This window comes from Triturus cristatus, chromosome 8 (genome assembly GCF_964204655.1).
Source record: "Triturus cristatus chromosome 8, aTriCri1.1, whole genome shotgun sequence".
In the NCBI taxonomy this organism is placed as follows: domain Eukaryota; kingdom Metazoa; phylum Chordata; class Amphibia; order Caudata; family Salamandridae; genus Triturus; species Triturus cristatus.
The window spans coordinates 353,159,896-353,175,858 of record NC_140591.1 but is presented as its reverse complement, the minus strand read 5'-3'; the positions used below and the strand labels follow the sequence as shown (position 1 = coordinate 353,175,858).

The window sequence follows — 15,963 nt, the reverse complement described above, 5'->3', positions numbered from 1 at the left end:
AAAACTGCTTAAGCCCTGGGAGACATATTATAAATTATTTGAGTTTTTGATAGGACAACTGTGCTCTGTAGTGATGAAACAGATGGTGCGGAGTTGAATATGTTTATTGGAAAACAAGCCCTGCAAAAGGAATACTAATCTTAAGATCTCTGTGCACCAGGGCATTCGCACAGAGACATCAGTTCACTTACACAGAATAGATGATGACGAACCATCTGACTCAACACAGGCAATTCAATGCCCATCAGGGGTCTTGATAATCAGTAGACACAACAACCATTCAAATGTGAATCTCTTGGCTCTAAAATGTCAGTCGTAACAGTATATAGCCAGCTCTCCCGCAGGAGATCAATCATAGTGAAGGGTACATTTCTGAACTGATGAGTATTTGGCATAGCCCTGTTTCTTGCAATAAGTTGGAATTAATGCATTTTCAAATATACGGTTACCGATAGGTTTATGGAAGTTTCTGTGTGAGTCCACCTCTAAACATTAGTGAAGATTTATAAACCCATTTATTTGTGGGCATTAACTAACCATTGGAAGGTAATTTCCTACTTTGGGAACTCTAGCAAATTTACTCTGTATATATAGCATGTAAATGTAGTGGAAGAAAAGGTCTCCACTAGGAAAAATTATTTAAAAAAGGAAAACACATTTTCATCTTTCACCACCGCCTGTGTGTGATTCAGGCGCTTTGAAGGTATCCGGGTGAATTTATGGTCTTCTAAAAATTTTCTTACTAACTTTCAAGCACAGATTCCTCTCCCAAAGAGGACAACTGTAAATGGGAAGACCTGGAAGTTCGGGGAATTATGTTTTCCACACAAATAACCATTTGTATTGGCTTACTGTGTTACAAATAGATAGCTGACAGACATTACATACCTGCATGAGTTGCATGGAGATTTCATATGTCTCTCGGTTGGTGTCGGATGCTTTAAACAGGACCAGATTCAAAAGTGTCACAATGTCAAAAGGATAGTTCCTGTAAAATTCACAGAATAGAAATATTTATCCAACATATAGATCATAGAAAAATATGAAATTATTACTTTATGGATTCTTAAGTAAATGGAAAATGGTCTGACAGTCCATTCCGCCCCAACAGGGAAACTGATGGCTGAGACATTTGATTATTACAGATTGCAAAGAGGGATCCCTCCAGAAAAAAAATATTTAATTAATTTGGTTACTAAAACAAAATGGTACATCGTCTACTTTTTATCAAAGTTTATTTTAAAATGTGCTCCTCCAAAATATGCCTTTCTAGTTATTTTCTTTTAACGTATGCCCTCTCATCATAATCTACAGGTTCTAAAACGCACAGCATTTACATGCAAGTTCCACAGAGATAACATCTTGGAGTCGCAAGTGGGTTGGTGGAGAGAAACAAAGCCACAGAGCAGGAGACAGACCTGTACAGCAAAAGAGCATACTGCAAAGAGAGGCAGAATTACAGTGAAAAACGGTAGAGCTACAGCCAAAGAGGCAAACCTGCAGAGAAGAAAGCAGGGCTAAAAGAGAGGCAAATCGACAGTGAAAGAGGCAGAAAACAGAGAAAGAGGTAATGGTGCACGCAAAGAGGAACCACTGGAAAGACAGACACAGCTAACAGAGCAAGAGAAAGAGCTGCAGATTTGCAGAGAAAGAGTCAGCGCTAAGGACAGACAAACCCACTGGGAGAAAGACAACACTGCATAAAAATGTAGTAGAATTGCAGTGAAAGGGGTAACACTTCAAAGAAAGAGTTAAAGCTGCAGTGACATAGGCAACTTATACTTAGGTAAGTCAAGGTCTACATACATACTGTGTTGTGCTATTTATGACATCAGAGGTACCTCCCTTTCCAGGATAGCCAAATGTTTGTATTGCAGTGCATACTCAAACTGTGTGGAAGAATACACAAACTTCTCCCTTTATTGAATGGTTCAAAAGTGATTATGACAACCATTTTCCACCACTATGTTGCAGCTGCTGTTCTCACTAGACCAGTGTACATATTACTGAGAATGTTTACGTATGTGTACATAGCCATCAATAGTCTGATATACCATAGATACGCATTTCACCAACTCAAATACTAACTCACGCACAGCAATAGTGAGTGGCATCCCTACTTAACGTGTGGGCGTGCCAGTGGGGATCAGTTACTCCTCTGGTACTGTGGTTGGGTAACACTGGGACCTTTCAAATGCATTCTGTAGATTCAATTTTAAAAAATGTATAAGTTATTTCTTTTCTCAGAAGTAACTTAAACTCAACAGACAAAATGACAGACGGTATAAAAAATGTAGAGTTATTATTCAAAATAATTTTCTTGATTTCTTTTGAGAAGGAATACATCCATAGGAAGGACAAATGCCACTTTTCAATTCAAATAAAGTGGACTAATCCGTCCTGGCTCAAACTATGATCAGTTTGCACCATGAAACAGAGAAAGTCACTTTCTCTGCACTAATGGGCAGTAGCTTCTTGCTGAGCATTCTGGCTAGACTTGCTGCAGGTACAATGTTTGGATTTCCAAGTGCAAGCTACGGTCTTCCATCTTAGGGCAATGCCAACTAATGGTAGAAAATGGAATGATTTATTGAATGCTTAACCTCCCCAAGAATCTAAAGTAAATGGAGCAGCAAAAATCTAATGGGTGCTAATGCTTCACAAACCCTCCATAATGCCTCACAAAACCTCCATAATATCTCCACTGAGCCTTAATGCAAACGGTTAGTCAGTGTGTCTCATACATGAGTTTTATCTTCAGAAGAAATTTGTTTTGCAGGACATATCTGAAAACCAAGAGTGAATTGCAGCAGTGTAAATGTATGTAAGTCAGTAGACAGTCTGCAGAATGGAAGTCCACAAGCACATACTGTTTAATCTCATTTAATACCTGCTTCCACACACAGTCGCAATGGCTTTGAAGCATCCAGAGGCAAGCTGGTATGATCCAGTGTAGCAGCGATCTATTGCCCAATTAAATAGATTTATTTGGTCTGGGTTGAGCTCTAGCAGCAAGACCACAACTTCACAACCAAGATGATGAACCTGAAGGAATTAATTTAGAAAAAATAACATGCCTGCACAAAATCAACAAGTATTGAAATTTTCAATAAAAACTGAATTTTTTAATTAAACCCAACTTGTACAATAATATTTTCAACAAAAAAAGAATTTACAATAGCACATTTAAATTATTCAATTTTAATAGAACATTTTAACTTTTGCTCATTGAGTTCAGAACACAGCAGAGTTTATTACAATAAATCCCTATGTGTGATCTTGAGGCATGCTAGCTATAAGAGGTTCAGGTTTACACCTGCTGTGGTCAGTGTTTTTTTTTTTAACCGAGCTTTAAGAGATGCATACGTGTGTGCTTTAGCTCATTCATGCTCCGAATTTGCTTTGCTGTTGAACCAACCACAACCAAATGCTTAATTGACCTGAACTGATCATTGCAATTCAGCAGTGGAGCATCTCAGAGACATTTCTACAGATGTTTACCTAGAATCTTTAAAGTGCTGACACTATGGACATCTGTTTTTGTTTTTTTTTTACTATTTCCAAGAGCAAAAGGGCATCTTCTCATCAATATCTTCTTAAACGCCGCCAACACACAACTCATACTCTCCCTCTCGGTCAAGACCCCAAACACAAGAAACAAGTTCCCCACCTTCATGACCAAAGTCACTAACTGGATGAAAGTCAACTGTCTCAAGCTCAAGACTAACAAGACAGAAGTAGTGATCTTCAAAAAGAACACCTCACCATGGGACTCCAACTGGTGAGCAGACAAACTCAGACTCGCACACAACACTCCTTTCAAGAACCTCTGAATCATCACTGCCAGCAAACCGGACATGACCACACAAGTCAACACCATCACTCATCTTGCTTGCACACCCTGAAACTAATGAGGAACATCTTCAAATGGTTCCCAAGCAAAACTAGAGAAATGCTCACTCATGCCCTAGCCACTAGCACATTGGACTATGGGAACACCCTCTACATTGGGATCACTAAAACTCAAGAAAACACTACAAACCATCCAGAACTCAGCAGCCAGACTCATCCTCAACCACCTACACAGAACTCGCATCACACCACACCACACCTTAGCGAGCTCCACAGCCTTCAGATACACTAACACAATTTTTTTTAAACTCCTCATACATACATTCCAGGCATTACAAAACATAGGCTCCACCTACCTTAACAGTAGCATCTCATTCCACCAACCACCCAGAGAAACCTCCGCTCCCTAGAACTCCTACTCACACTTCCTACGCATACACTGAGTCAGATCAGGAGGACAGATGTTCTCTTGTATCACTCCTAAAGCGTGGAGTGTGAGGCCGTCCCACACCACATCAGAGCCCCCTTCTCTCTTCTTCAATTAACCAACCTACCATAGGCAGGGCTAGACAAACACCTGCCTAGTGCCAGCATACCCTCACGGGTGATGGTGTGCTCTACAAATACACATACCATGACAACATCTTCACTTTTGTACTCGGTTATGTATCAACTATATAAAGGCTAAAAAGGCACAATATGCCATACTGGGTCAAAAAGATGAATCACGTAGAAGGTACTTACCCGCAAATCCTGACAGGCTAAAATGTTATCAAGCCACTTGTAAAGATAGCCATCTGGTGAGAGACCCACATTGTCAAAGACAGCACCACAGCACAACACAGCAGACATTGCCTAGAACGACAAACGCATATTGTAGTTAGGTTCTGTAAGCATCATACACTTATGTTTGAGGATAGACAACTTTCTTAAGGAAAGCCTTGGCCACTGCTGATGCATGCCAAATTCCAACATGGAATATGATGGCTTCAAGGTATCAGTCCTCTCTCCAGATCGTCATAGTAAACATCAATAAAAATCACCTTCTCTGCACTAAACAAAACTGATGTGCTGAGCTCTTTCCCCATAAGTTCTGCACAGTGAAGTTCATTTATAATGGGATGACGCATACACTAACCAAAATGTGATTTTTGGCAAAAGCCTGAAACAAAAGAAAAAGCGTCTTTACAGTAACATTTATTTGTGTAGTGAATATTTCAACCTCTGTAGTACATAAAGCAGCACTGTTTATAACTAAATCAATGGGTCCAGTAGGAGAGGAAATGCATGGACAGTATGAGAATAAATGCAAAAAATAATATGTAAAAAGTATATCTTTAAAGAGGCAGGGATCATGCACGGCAAACAGGAGAAGGCAAGGTGTTGAAACAGGCCACGTGCAAGTGTTCTGTATATAAGAAGACAATGAGTTCACAGACAGGTAGTATATCAGAGGAAAAGTTTGTTTAACTAGACATGGAGTGAGCACATCAACTGAGGTTAAATGGAGTTGATCCTTGTAGAATAGGTGTCTGAAGCCATGATGAAGTAGGACTGGTGTCAGAAAGAGAGTTTCTGCTATCAACAATAAGAGGAGAAACCTAATGCACTTGCTTGGGGAGAAATAAGTCCTTTGGCATGTAAAGTAAATTGCCATCACATTGATAAGTGCAGTGTTGCTATAGAAATCTCAGAGGAATTTCTCTATCTCCCACCTAGCGTATAATCAGAAAGCTTGTCATTTGTAAGGGAGAGTAGAAGGGGAAGGGTGGTGATTACTTCCACTAATGGAAGAAATGTTCAGGAGTGGACTGCACCCTATTGTTGTAGTGGTAAAAGATGTACAATGGGAAATAGAGGGGAATATATTAGAAGTTGTGTGAAGAATGTAGAATAAGTTGACCATGAATGACAACAGACAGATATCTAATGATTTTATCAGTCCAAAGTAGCTTCAGATCAGAGTCTCAGGACACTAGTTGGATTGATGTACAGCAGATTCCTCGAGATAGTGAAACTGGGTGAAGCACCAGCTGTGCAATTTGTGTGAATCTGAGCATCACTATATGCAGTCCAAGCCATTTCCTTTTTCTGGCTCCTGATAAAGGATCAAATTGAGTTGAAGGTATCATGAATAACACATAAAACTCAGATTGAGCAACACCTCTTGGTCCTATGGAATGGCTTTGTGCCTGGCTAGAGTACAATAGTCACGAAATGCCAGCACTAGTGGTAATAAAGAGAAACAGGAAGACACAAGCAGATGGCCAGTCCTTCTGAACTTTGGTTGCTAAACTCTGGTATCCTCTTCCACGTGACCTCACAAGAAATTATCTATCATTCAGGAAGACCTTGAAGACATATCTCTTTCTTTACTAATTTCAGCATTAAAGTCCCCGGATGTACTATACTATCATGCACTATACTGTCTGTTTCACAGTGTCAAGATGAAAACCTGCATGTGAATGCTGTACATTCTAAGATGCAACTAACATAATATAACAAGGGTGCTAACAGTCACAATTTCAATTGGATAAAAAGGAATTTCTAAATGAAAGTATAAATGGCTCTTTGCATAAAAAGCTATTTATGAATCAGATTTGTACAATTCATGTACCTTTTCCAAAGTACAGCCTGGACTTGGCACAGACACACATGTGAAACTAAAGCTGCCATGATCTTTTACTTTTTACCTTTTAATCCAGTAATGACTTGTGCCTGCCTCCCTGTGGATTACTCCCATTCTAAATACTTCCTTCTTTTGAACCTGTTCTTTCCTCCTCCACATGACCTTGCCCTGTGAACGATCTCCTGGCTGGCCAAGATATTTCTTTCGTGAATCAAGAAACACAACCAGTGTAGCTTGAGACCAAAGCATATTTAACCACATAAACCTCTGGGTCAGAGATCTGTCATTAACAGCCAGTTACAAACAATTATGCAGTTTTCTAGCGAAGAACATTTTGTACTGGTAACAATGATCTGCCGTGTTACATGATAAGTCAACACAGCTCTAATAACATTAATCGCATTTGGCTAGGATAAACTACGTTAAGCTGTCTCTGTCCTATAAGCTCAAGGCAGACGAACCGGATACAATATCTCACATTTCTCTTATTTTTCGATTTGCGCCAAACCCTAAACAATGCAGAATTCAATTGGAAATCTCAGCGACTCCGCCAGTGCAGAGCTCAGACTGTCACTCAATTCCTATCCCAGATCTGCCTGCCATTAGAAAGCACTGCCTAATAAAGCAGACTTTGCTGGAAGTGAATAACAAGCTGAATGCCAGGCAGATCAATTTTCGGTGCCATACCTCACCAATAGTCTCATAAGAGACTTGATGATGATGAATGAATTTGGGACACAGCCTAGCAGATGGAAGAGACGTCTGTATTTGCAGATGCATCAAAGACTCGCAGCAGAGTTAATCCAGGGAGGATGGGATCAAGAGGTTTGGGAGGTGGTCGCTACAGTCAACATAGGCCAGGGAGTGTATGCTGCACAAACCCAGGGAACCAGGTAGGCGGCGCGGATCTGAAGATCTCTAGGCTGGAAAGGGCATTAGGGGGGTAAAAGATGATCTTTCAAAGGAGCCTGAGACACAAGTAGAGGGAGGTGGTTCCAGAAACGTTTGAAATGCATGTTGCAGATATTATACAGAGAAAAATGCAAGTGGCCTTTGAGTTGGGATCATGCTATACAAATAAACACACAAGTGGTCAAATTCCTAATTAAATGTCTTCCCAAGTCCTATGCCTAGTTACCAACTGTTCAAATTATTACTAAGATATCCTCCCGAGTCGTATGCCTCGATAAAGTCCAGCTACATGGAGGTCATATGGAAGACATTGATAGATTAGATCCAATTGAGGTGCAGGGCCATCAGATCAACCAGGATATTATTATAGATCTAACATCACATTTCCCAAGGGAATACCCACACAGCACAAACTAAGTTAAATTAAAATAAGAGTTACTGGAGAGTGGCAGATAACATGAGACTTGGAGTAAGCATATACACACACACACAACAGGTAGAAAATGCATAAACTCTCAGCAATCATAAAAATGTCTATTACAAATACAGCAGTAGAGCATCAAAACTTTAGAGTAAGCTGGAATGTTAGCAGCTACTTTTCGATTATGGGCCGTGAATGTTTCTAGAAAACAAGCAATTATCACCCATTGCAGGGAATGTGCAGAGAATTTTTGAATATTTCAATGTAGAGACAACACACGTGTACTTCAACACATTCTATCTATACTTATGGATTTTAACTATGTCTTAGGCCTTCATCCTTACTTGTGAATCAGGCACTCTATTGTATATGGTTTTGGGAAGGCGCAGCTTACCTTTAATGCGCTATATTGATATCTGGTGATCTGATGGTTCCTGTCGCTGTACCGATCAAGAGGTGTAAACATTATACTGAAGGGCCCAGCCCATTGACTAAATAAGATGAACAGGTGGTGCCTCAGGCTCTGCTGGGGGAAGAGGAATCTTCTGTGATGCACTGCGGAAACACAAAAGCAAACAGGACATGAGTAGGACAACAGCAAGAACTTTCAGAAACAGGTGCCACAAGGCTGCCTCCACGGATGATCCCTACGCCAAACCCTACCAGTGCAACACAACAGAAAAGGTACTCGTTGAATCTCATACAGTGTTTTACTGGGCACTCATAGTTACATAACTAATGCAGTTAAAGAAGGCCGGTGGACTCTATTATTGAGCTTTCTTCCAGATCATAGAAGAAGCATTGCTCCATGACAGTGATCCTAAGGAAGTAAAAAACACATGATTGCACCCATTTGCCAGGTTGTTCCAAGAAAGCAAAGCAAAACTTGCTTCCCTTGTCCAAATTTTATATTTACAGCAATCGATTTTTACCCATTCGAGGATGCCTCGAAAACATTTAACGCATACTAATGCCAAGATGTCTCTCAACAAGAACATTGACAGAGGCTTCAAGTACTATCTTTGAAGATTGCTTATTCCGCAGCACAACATTTAACGCTGGTGGTATCTTCACTGGCTTTTCATTGCAGGAGCTCTCAATTGAATTAATCAACCATCCTCACACTGTTGACCTAGCTCACCATACCCAAAAGGAATCAAGCAGAAACCATCTGGTATTTTGTTAACCTTTTAAACACGTGCTACCTGACTTCATAGGATTGCACACTTTGCTAAAATGTTTGTTCTACTACTGTAGTCTTGTGGTAGTTTGTTCCCATTTTCCTTTCCACAACAAAAGAGTCACCAGACCGACTGTTGTCTTTGAAAGGTAAACTTCAATTTCTCTATGAATTCCTTGCTGCTGTCATTGGTGAGCCTGGCACATGTCGGTGACTTCTCTTTCTGTCAGGGGTACGGCAATGGCTCAGAAGACTGCCCATACTAGATCAATTAACACTAACTTGACCCTGGAACAGCCCTTATTCAAGGCTGGGATCAAATGAATCCTTATTGCCTGACCTTTCCTAAGCTTTGATTTTGCTACACATTTATCTGAGTTAGCAAAGCAGTCATTCTTTAATGCTTTTAGGCATATTACCTATTTATTATTTTATTTATTTATGATACATTGGGTTCTGCAATCCCTGTATAAATGCACATCTCTAATTTCTTTATAATTGGCGACTTGTGCAATCGAGTTCTGACGTCACAATGCATGCTGCCAGAGCCAGCAGCTGAGGTGCAAGGCAGGTCACGTCCTGGAGCAGCTGTTTAAAGAAACAAAAATTAAACTTTGCTTTTGTTTCTTCTGCTCTATTTTTCCAGCTTACAGTGACTAGCAGAAAAAAAGATTATTTTTTGCAATCCTTAGATAATTATAGAAACGTTAGAATCTTTCTGCATGCTTCTACACATTCTGAGTTACTGCATTTTTTTTAAAACTGACTTGTATTGAACTGCTTCTAATATCTTTTTGCATCAAATATCTAACAGGTTTTTAATGTGTTTAATTTTGCACTAGAGGTTGTTCTATTTTTATTCTTCATATTGGCAAACATGTTCTCTTTCTGAAAGAGCTACACACCAAGGTTTTAAGTGGTTTGTGGGAAAGGTGATGGTGTAAGCAAGTGTTATATGGGATAAAGTACCCACTGATGTACATAAGGATACTGCATACCACCTCGGAGTTCCATAACCTTACAAAGGAACTAGACTTTGGACCCCATTCCTCTTTATGGTTAGCAAACTCCTCAGTGACTTGAAATATCCTTATAATGTACGGCACAGGGTACTTTAGCCCTTATATTTTTCCAACTTTATATAGCGCAAACATGACTCAAAGGTATTGGGGCGCTTTGCATAAGCACCAGTTACATTACACAAGGTCACATTTATTTATTTAAGCCAGGAAAGATTAAATGATTTGCCCAGAATCACAGGATGTTGAGCTGACGCAGAGACTTGAACCTGCTTCTTCAGTTCCAAAGTTGGCAGCTCTGGCCGTAACGCCACATCCTCTCACCTATTTTCTGCCTCTGGCCGAAGGAATTGAACTGATTTCACATTCTGCACTATCATTAACATTCAACAATACTGACTTATTTCCCAGTTTTGATTTGAGTATTCTATGTTATTTTTGGAATTTGTGACTATCTAGCTTAAACAGTCCAATAATTGCTTTATTTCTCTTCCAAGGCACTGGCAGGGCTGTAAGTTAAAGTAAAAAAACATGCTTAGGCTGTAACCACCATGAAGAACCACAGTAGAATGGATCCTCCCCCTGTAGAGTGAAAAAGAAGGACGGGTTAGCTTCCTAGACCATTCATTTCTATTGGATCAGAGGATCAAGCGTTGACTTTCATGCCAGACCATAAAATCATTATTCTTAATATTTAGTATATTCTTGCATCAGTAACAGTAAAATGTGTTCACATTATTAGGAACTGCATTGGATTTATTTACATGCAGTCCTAGAGAACCTTCTCTTTCAAGGGAAACAACCAGAAAACTAGAAACTAAACAGGCACCTACCTCTGACACAAAACGACCTGTTAAACTTTGCAACCAGAACTGTATGGCTTGTTTGAATCACACCAGGGGCCCTATTACACACAGGGCACACTTTTCCAGTTTGCACCACAGCACACCTTTAAATGGATGCGCCGTGCGCAAACTAGGAAAGTTTGCCCTATTACAAAGAATGAGCTACCCCAAGGCAGCTGCAAATTTGTGCTTCCCTGGGGGCAGCAAATTCAAGTGAAACACAAAGTGGCTGCTTCAAAGCCACTCCATGTTTCATAGTGCAGATGGCAACCTGCCTGCACTTTGAGGAGGGATCCTTTTGCAGGGGGGTGCAGTGACTGACTGCACCCACTTGCAGGGGGATGTCGGGAGCCGTCCATTTCCTGCAGACAGTGCACCACGTTTTTGTGGCACACTTTCCGTGCACCTCCTGACAGCTTCTTTGGCATTGCACCTGCACCCGTAATACAGTGCTTGCAAAGAGATTCCCTCATTTGCATGGGACCAACCCCAGTCTAGGGCAAGGAATGAGACTGCACAGCTCTTAGTTTCAATGAGGAGACCTCTGACTCTTTTGTCTTCAGGATCGCAGTTAACAGGTAGGAACACAGGACTCTAGGTCTTTAGGCTAGGCTCAAAGAGCAAATCCTCAAGCAAGCTAACCTTGAGTATCGCATGTACACAGATGATAACCAGCTATAGTTAAAGATTTCCTCACCAGATGATATAATCCGACTCAATGACACTCTAATGATAACCCAAATCTAAAGTTACCACCTCAAACTGAACTCCACAAAGACAGAATTCCTCCTCATCTTCACACCTCATGGCTTCCTGCCATACAGGAATGTAAGGACCACCTAAACGCCCTCAATTGCAACTGGTCATCGTCGATTTAACTAAATCCCTTGCGATAAACTTGGATAAGAACCTTAACATGCAACACACGGCGACACAGCCACATGCAGTGCTGATATCCAACTCAATCTACTCAAGAAAGCGAAACTGTTCATCCTGTAATGAGAATTCAAGACAACAGTGCAATCTTGAGTCATATCCAGAATGGACTTTGCTAGTGCGCCCTTAACAAGCTTACCAAAAATCACAAATCACAAACGACAACACTCAGGGCAACCCTCAATGTCTCAGTGGGACTAGTAACTGGAAAGAGACGGTTTGATCACACCCACCATCTTATCTTTCACCTGGTTCCCATTTGAAGCCAGCATTCAGATGATAATAGTGTGCCTGAGGCGCAAAGCCCTACACCAAGATGAGTCCAGGTACCTGGCACAAAAACACATGATTTCACGAGACAGCCACTCCCTAAGGATCTCCAGCTTCAACCTCCAAGATAAAAAAAAAAAAAGAAAACCTCTGCCTGCACTTTCTCCGGATCTGCCATGAGGATTCTGAACTCTCTACCGGCAGAGATTAGGTGTAAGCCATCAACCTGCACCTTCAAAAAAAGAGGTTAAAAGTTTCCTATAAAAACAGACCCCCTACATAAGGATCTGGACCAGGAAGACTACGGTACTGGAAGACTCATGATTCTCACACCGAGACACAGTTATCACCTTTCTCGCTTCATCAAGACACCTGGAGAGATGACAATGAAACAAAATCTGTATTTTTTTAATGCTGTCAGCAGTTGACTATTTATACGATTCATGTGACGGGTTAAAGTCTATAAATTTGTGCGTGAGTTTATGATGTCAGTTGACGATTATTTATATGGTTCATGTAACGGGTATGGTCTCGCTGAGTGGAGTGCTTTGATAGCCAAGGATTGATAGTGCTTTATAAAACCTTCAAATTAACAAATAAATGAATAAAAGGCAATTGCACATGGTACAGAGTAAATTAGAAAGCTGGCAGATCTTTCAATGTTGGCCTCTGATACCGGCGAGCACAACAGGCAGAAACCCACACACACTACTCAACATGTCTTGGTATCAGCGAGTTGAGCCTAGTAAAGCATAGGATTCCACTGAAGGGGTATTCATTTCAATTTGACCAATCCAGAAAGAGGCTCAAGTGCTAGGCACAGAAGTTATTTCACAGGTTTAAAAATAGGAGTTTTATAATTGAAATCTCTCTTTCGCCTCTGGGGTTTAAATATTTATATCAGTGTCTGAATTAAACATGAAAGGTTTGACTTCTTAAAAACTATTCTGCAATAATGGGAGAGCAAATATCTGTTTTTATGTTTGAGGAATTTACCAGGTTTCCATGTATGTATGCTATGTAGCTACTACAAGCAATTTGATAATAAATACAGGATTAATTAATTTATATATGAGTTTGGCTGCTTAGTCAGTCCTACAGTCCACAGTGGCTGACTCGCAAAATAGCATTTGCGACTCTCTCTATTCAGAAGGGGCGTTCCTTCCGAATAGCGTGTCACCATTCCATGTACTGTTATTTTGTGACCGCATTTGCAGTCACAAAATACTTGCAGTTAACCACTGACTTCAAGTAGGTGGTAAAACGCTCGCAAAAGGGAAGGAGTCCCAAGGGACCCCTTCCCCTTTGCGAGTGTGTGCCTAAATATTTTTTAAGAGCAGGCAGTGGTCCCAGAGACCACTACCTACCCTTAAAAAATGAAACTGAAAAAGTTTAATATTTGATTTGTAAATGCATCCCATTTTCCTTCAAGGAAAACGGGCTGCATTTAATAAAAATACCTGCTTTATTTAAAAAGCAGTCCCTGACATGGTGGTCTGCTGAGCCCAGCAGACCACCATCCCTGAGAGTGCTAGCCATTCCCAATAAGGTCGCAAATTGCGCCTGCCTCATGAATATTGATAAGGCATGCAATGTGCGGCCTCATTGGGGATCGCAAACAGTGTCTGAGACACTGTTGTTCATTGCATTTTGCGAGTCGCAAAATATAATCGTCGTACACTGGCTCAAAGTGGTTGTGTCAGTATATATTGTGGCGCTCCTTGCCTTCTCAGTTATCTTAGTGACATCTACTCGTTGTGGTATCCCTTGAGCTGGATCTGCTATAAAGAGATTGGTTCTTGCAACATTTACTAACACCTGTGCAAGACTGAGCTATGGGGAAATGTACATGCATGTTAATGGTTATCTCCGGTGTGGCCTTATTAGGGTCACACATAGAAAGACTGCTGCTGGATTCCAGTTCTTGGTTAAAGTGATATTGCTTAAGTACCTTTTGGGACAAGCACAGCTCTACAGTACAAAGCTACTTGCCTACCACAGGCTCATAATTGTTTGTGAAAAAAGTAAACAAAAATTAAAAATCAAACAACTGCTCACCGATAAGGAAAATACAAAAACTTCATGAGGGACGAAACAATGCTATTTTTTTTTTTTTTTATAGTTTTGCTCACCATAACAGGCTCAACAGAAAACCCTCAAAGACAGTGATAGAAAACTGTTCAAAAGCAAGGATTAGACCTACAAATATAGGCTTCAGCATCCATAGACCCTCCTGAGAAGAAGGAATGTAGTGGCTAGAGCACAGGTTTATGAGAAGGAACCTATATTATTAAAGCCCTAAAGTAAAGGTAATTCATACATAATGAGGTTTAAAGACTACACAATTGATTCAAGATCCTCAGTGGACGGTCAAAGATATTTTAAGCATAACACTCTACATCCGATGCTTGAGAACTATGATTTCCTAGCCTAAATGAAACAGAAAATACCAATATTCACATGTGTGGACCAAACAGCAGTTAATATGATTATGATCCTACTAGTAAGACCACACATTTTTCAAAATGTTGTGTTCATAGTGCCAAATCTGCATAAACCCCAACCATCCACAGCATCATGAGCTTCTCTTTGAAAAGTCATAATCGATCTTAAATTATTACCAACATCAAAGATGCAGAAAGTCAATTCAGAAAAATAAACAATACCACATTAAGTACATTTGACCAGTTCTCAGGCTATGGTTTAGACTGTGTAGCATAGTTCCATTAGGTTCATGTACCGAAACAATCTCAGAAATTCACTGTAAGAAGAAACTGCTCTGATCAAAGAAGACATGCCTTTCAACTCTACTTTGAGAGATTAACTGAATGATGTTTAGATGCAAGTATTTGAAATATTTAGCAGCTAGATGCTTGGGATTTAGCAGAATTGCCAGCAGGCATTCCGTGACTCTTAACATGGTTACAGAAATTAATCCATTGCTCATGTATCCGACAGTAAAAGTGCTGCCATACGTCAGGGGTAACAATGTTATGAGAACTTATGGACTTTCTCATACAAAAGAGCGCAAGGTATTATTTTGTTGCTGCATTCAACAATCAAGCGCCTGATTAGGGTTTGGCAGATGCAAGATTACCGCGATTTCATTTGAAATTTTTTGTTTTTTTTGTTTTTTAGAGTTTATAAACATGAATATGCTCTAAATGGGGCAGTCAGGACATCCACTACTCTTTGGCGGATGTCCCACATTTTCCAAGCTTTGTCTGTACTTCACTTCAAACTTCACATATAAGCATGCCGCACAGATAGTAAACTTCACATACATACATGCTGCACAGATAGTAGAGCAGCCGTGCTAATAAAGCCTTTTTCTCTGGCTATGGAATAAAGCTGACAATCTGCTCATCAGGGACCTCGGTGCAGGTGTGCTTGTCTATTCTGCCCAATATGTTGGTTTCGAACTCTGTATATTTTGCAGTTTATCCAGGCACCATGCCATACATTAAGATGAGCAATCCATCTTGTTTAATCTAAGGACTAATCACTGGAAGATGCTGAAACTGTAGGCCCCCTAGTGACTAATTATCGAGTAGACAAGGCACATGGTTTCATCAATAACCAATACACTAATTAGCCTTCAACTCAGCCAAAGGAGGTGGCCAATGTTAGCAATTCCCGAACCGTTCGATGAGCTTGTCTATCATATTAGCATTGTGCTACTAGGAGCTATTGTTCGTGCAAAAGCCATGCAACTGCGGCATATCATCGCATGAAGCCCGCTACACTCTATGAACCTTTGGCGTACTTTAGTGTCCACATGCGAGGACTGCACATATCTTTATTTGCACAACTCCTTTTCCTAAAGCATTTAACCAGATCACTGCACAAAAAGTAAAATATCTAGAGCAAAGTACAATAGGGCATAAAAAGCTCTTTGG

General features: G+C 40.3%; 1 protein-coding gene across 6 annotated transcripts in view; it reads right to left on the bottom strand.

The window, feature by feature from the left end:
* The window catches only part of FRY (FRY microtubule binding protein), a 657,235-nt gene that overhangs the window by 204,120 nt on the left and 437,152 nt on the right, over window positions 1-15,963 (bottom strand). For all 6 annotated transcript variants that reach the window (XM_085621668.1, XM_085621669.1, XM_085621670.1 and 3 more), the window contains exons 27-30: window positions 8,209-8,369; window positions 4,597-4,707; window positions 2,891-3,045; window positions 889-988 (exon numbers count right to left, since the gene is read on the bottom strand). In XM_085621668.1, coding sequence (XP_085477794.1) covers window positions 889-988; window positions 2,891-3,045; window positions 4,597-4,707; window positions 8,209-8,369 — 527 coding nt within the window. The remainder of the gene's footprint in view (window positions 1-888; window positions 989-2,890; window positions 3,046-4,596; window positions 4,708-8,208; window positions 8,370-15,963) is intronic.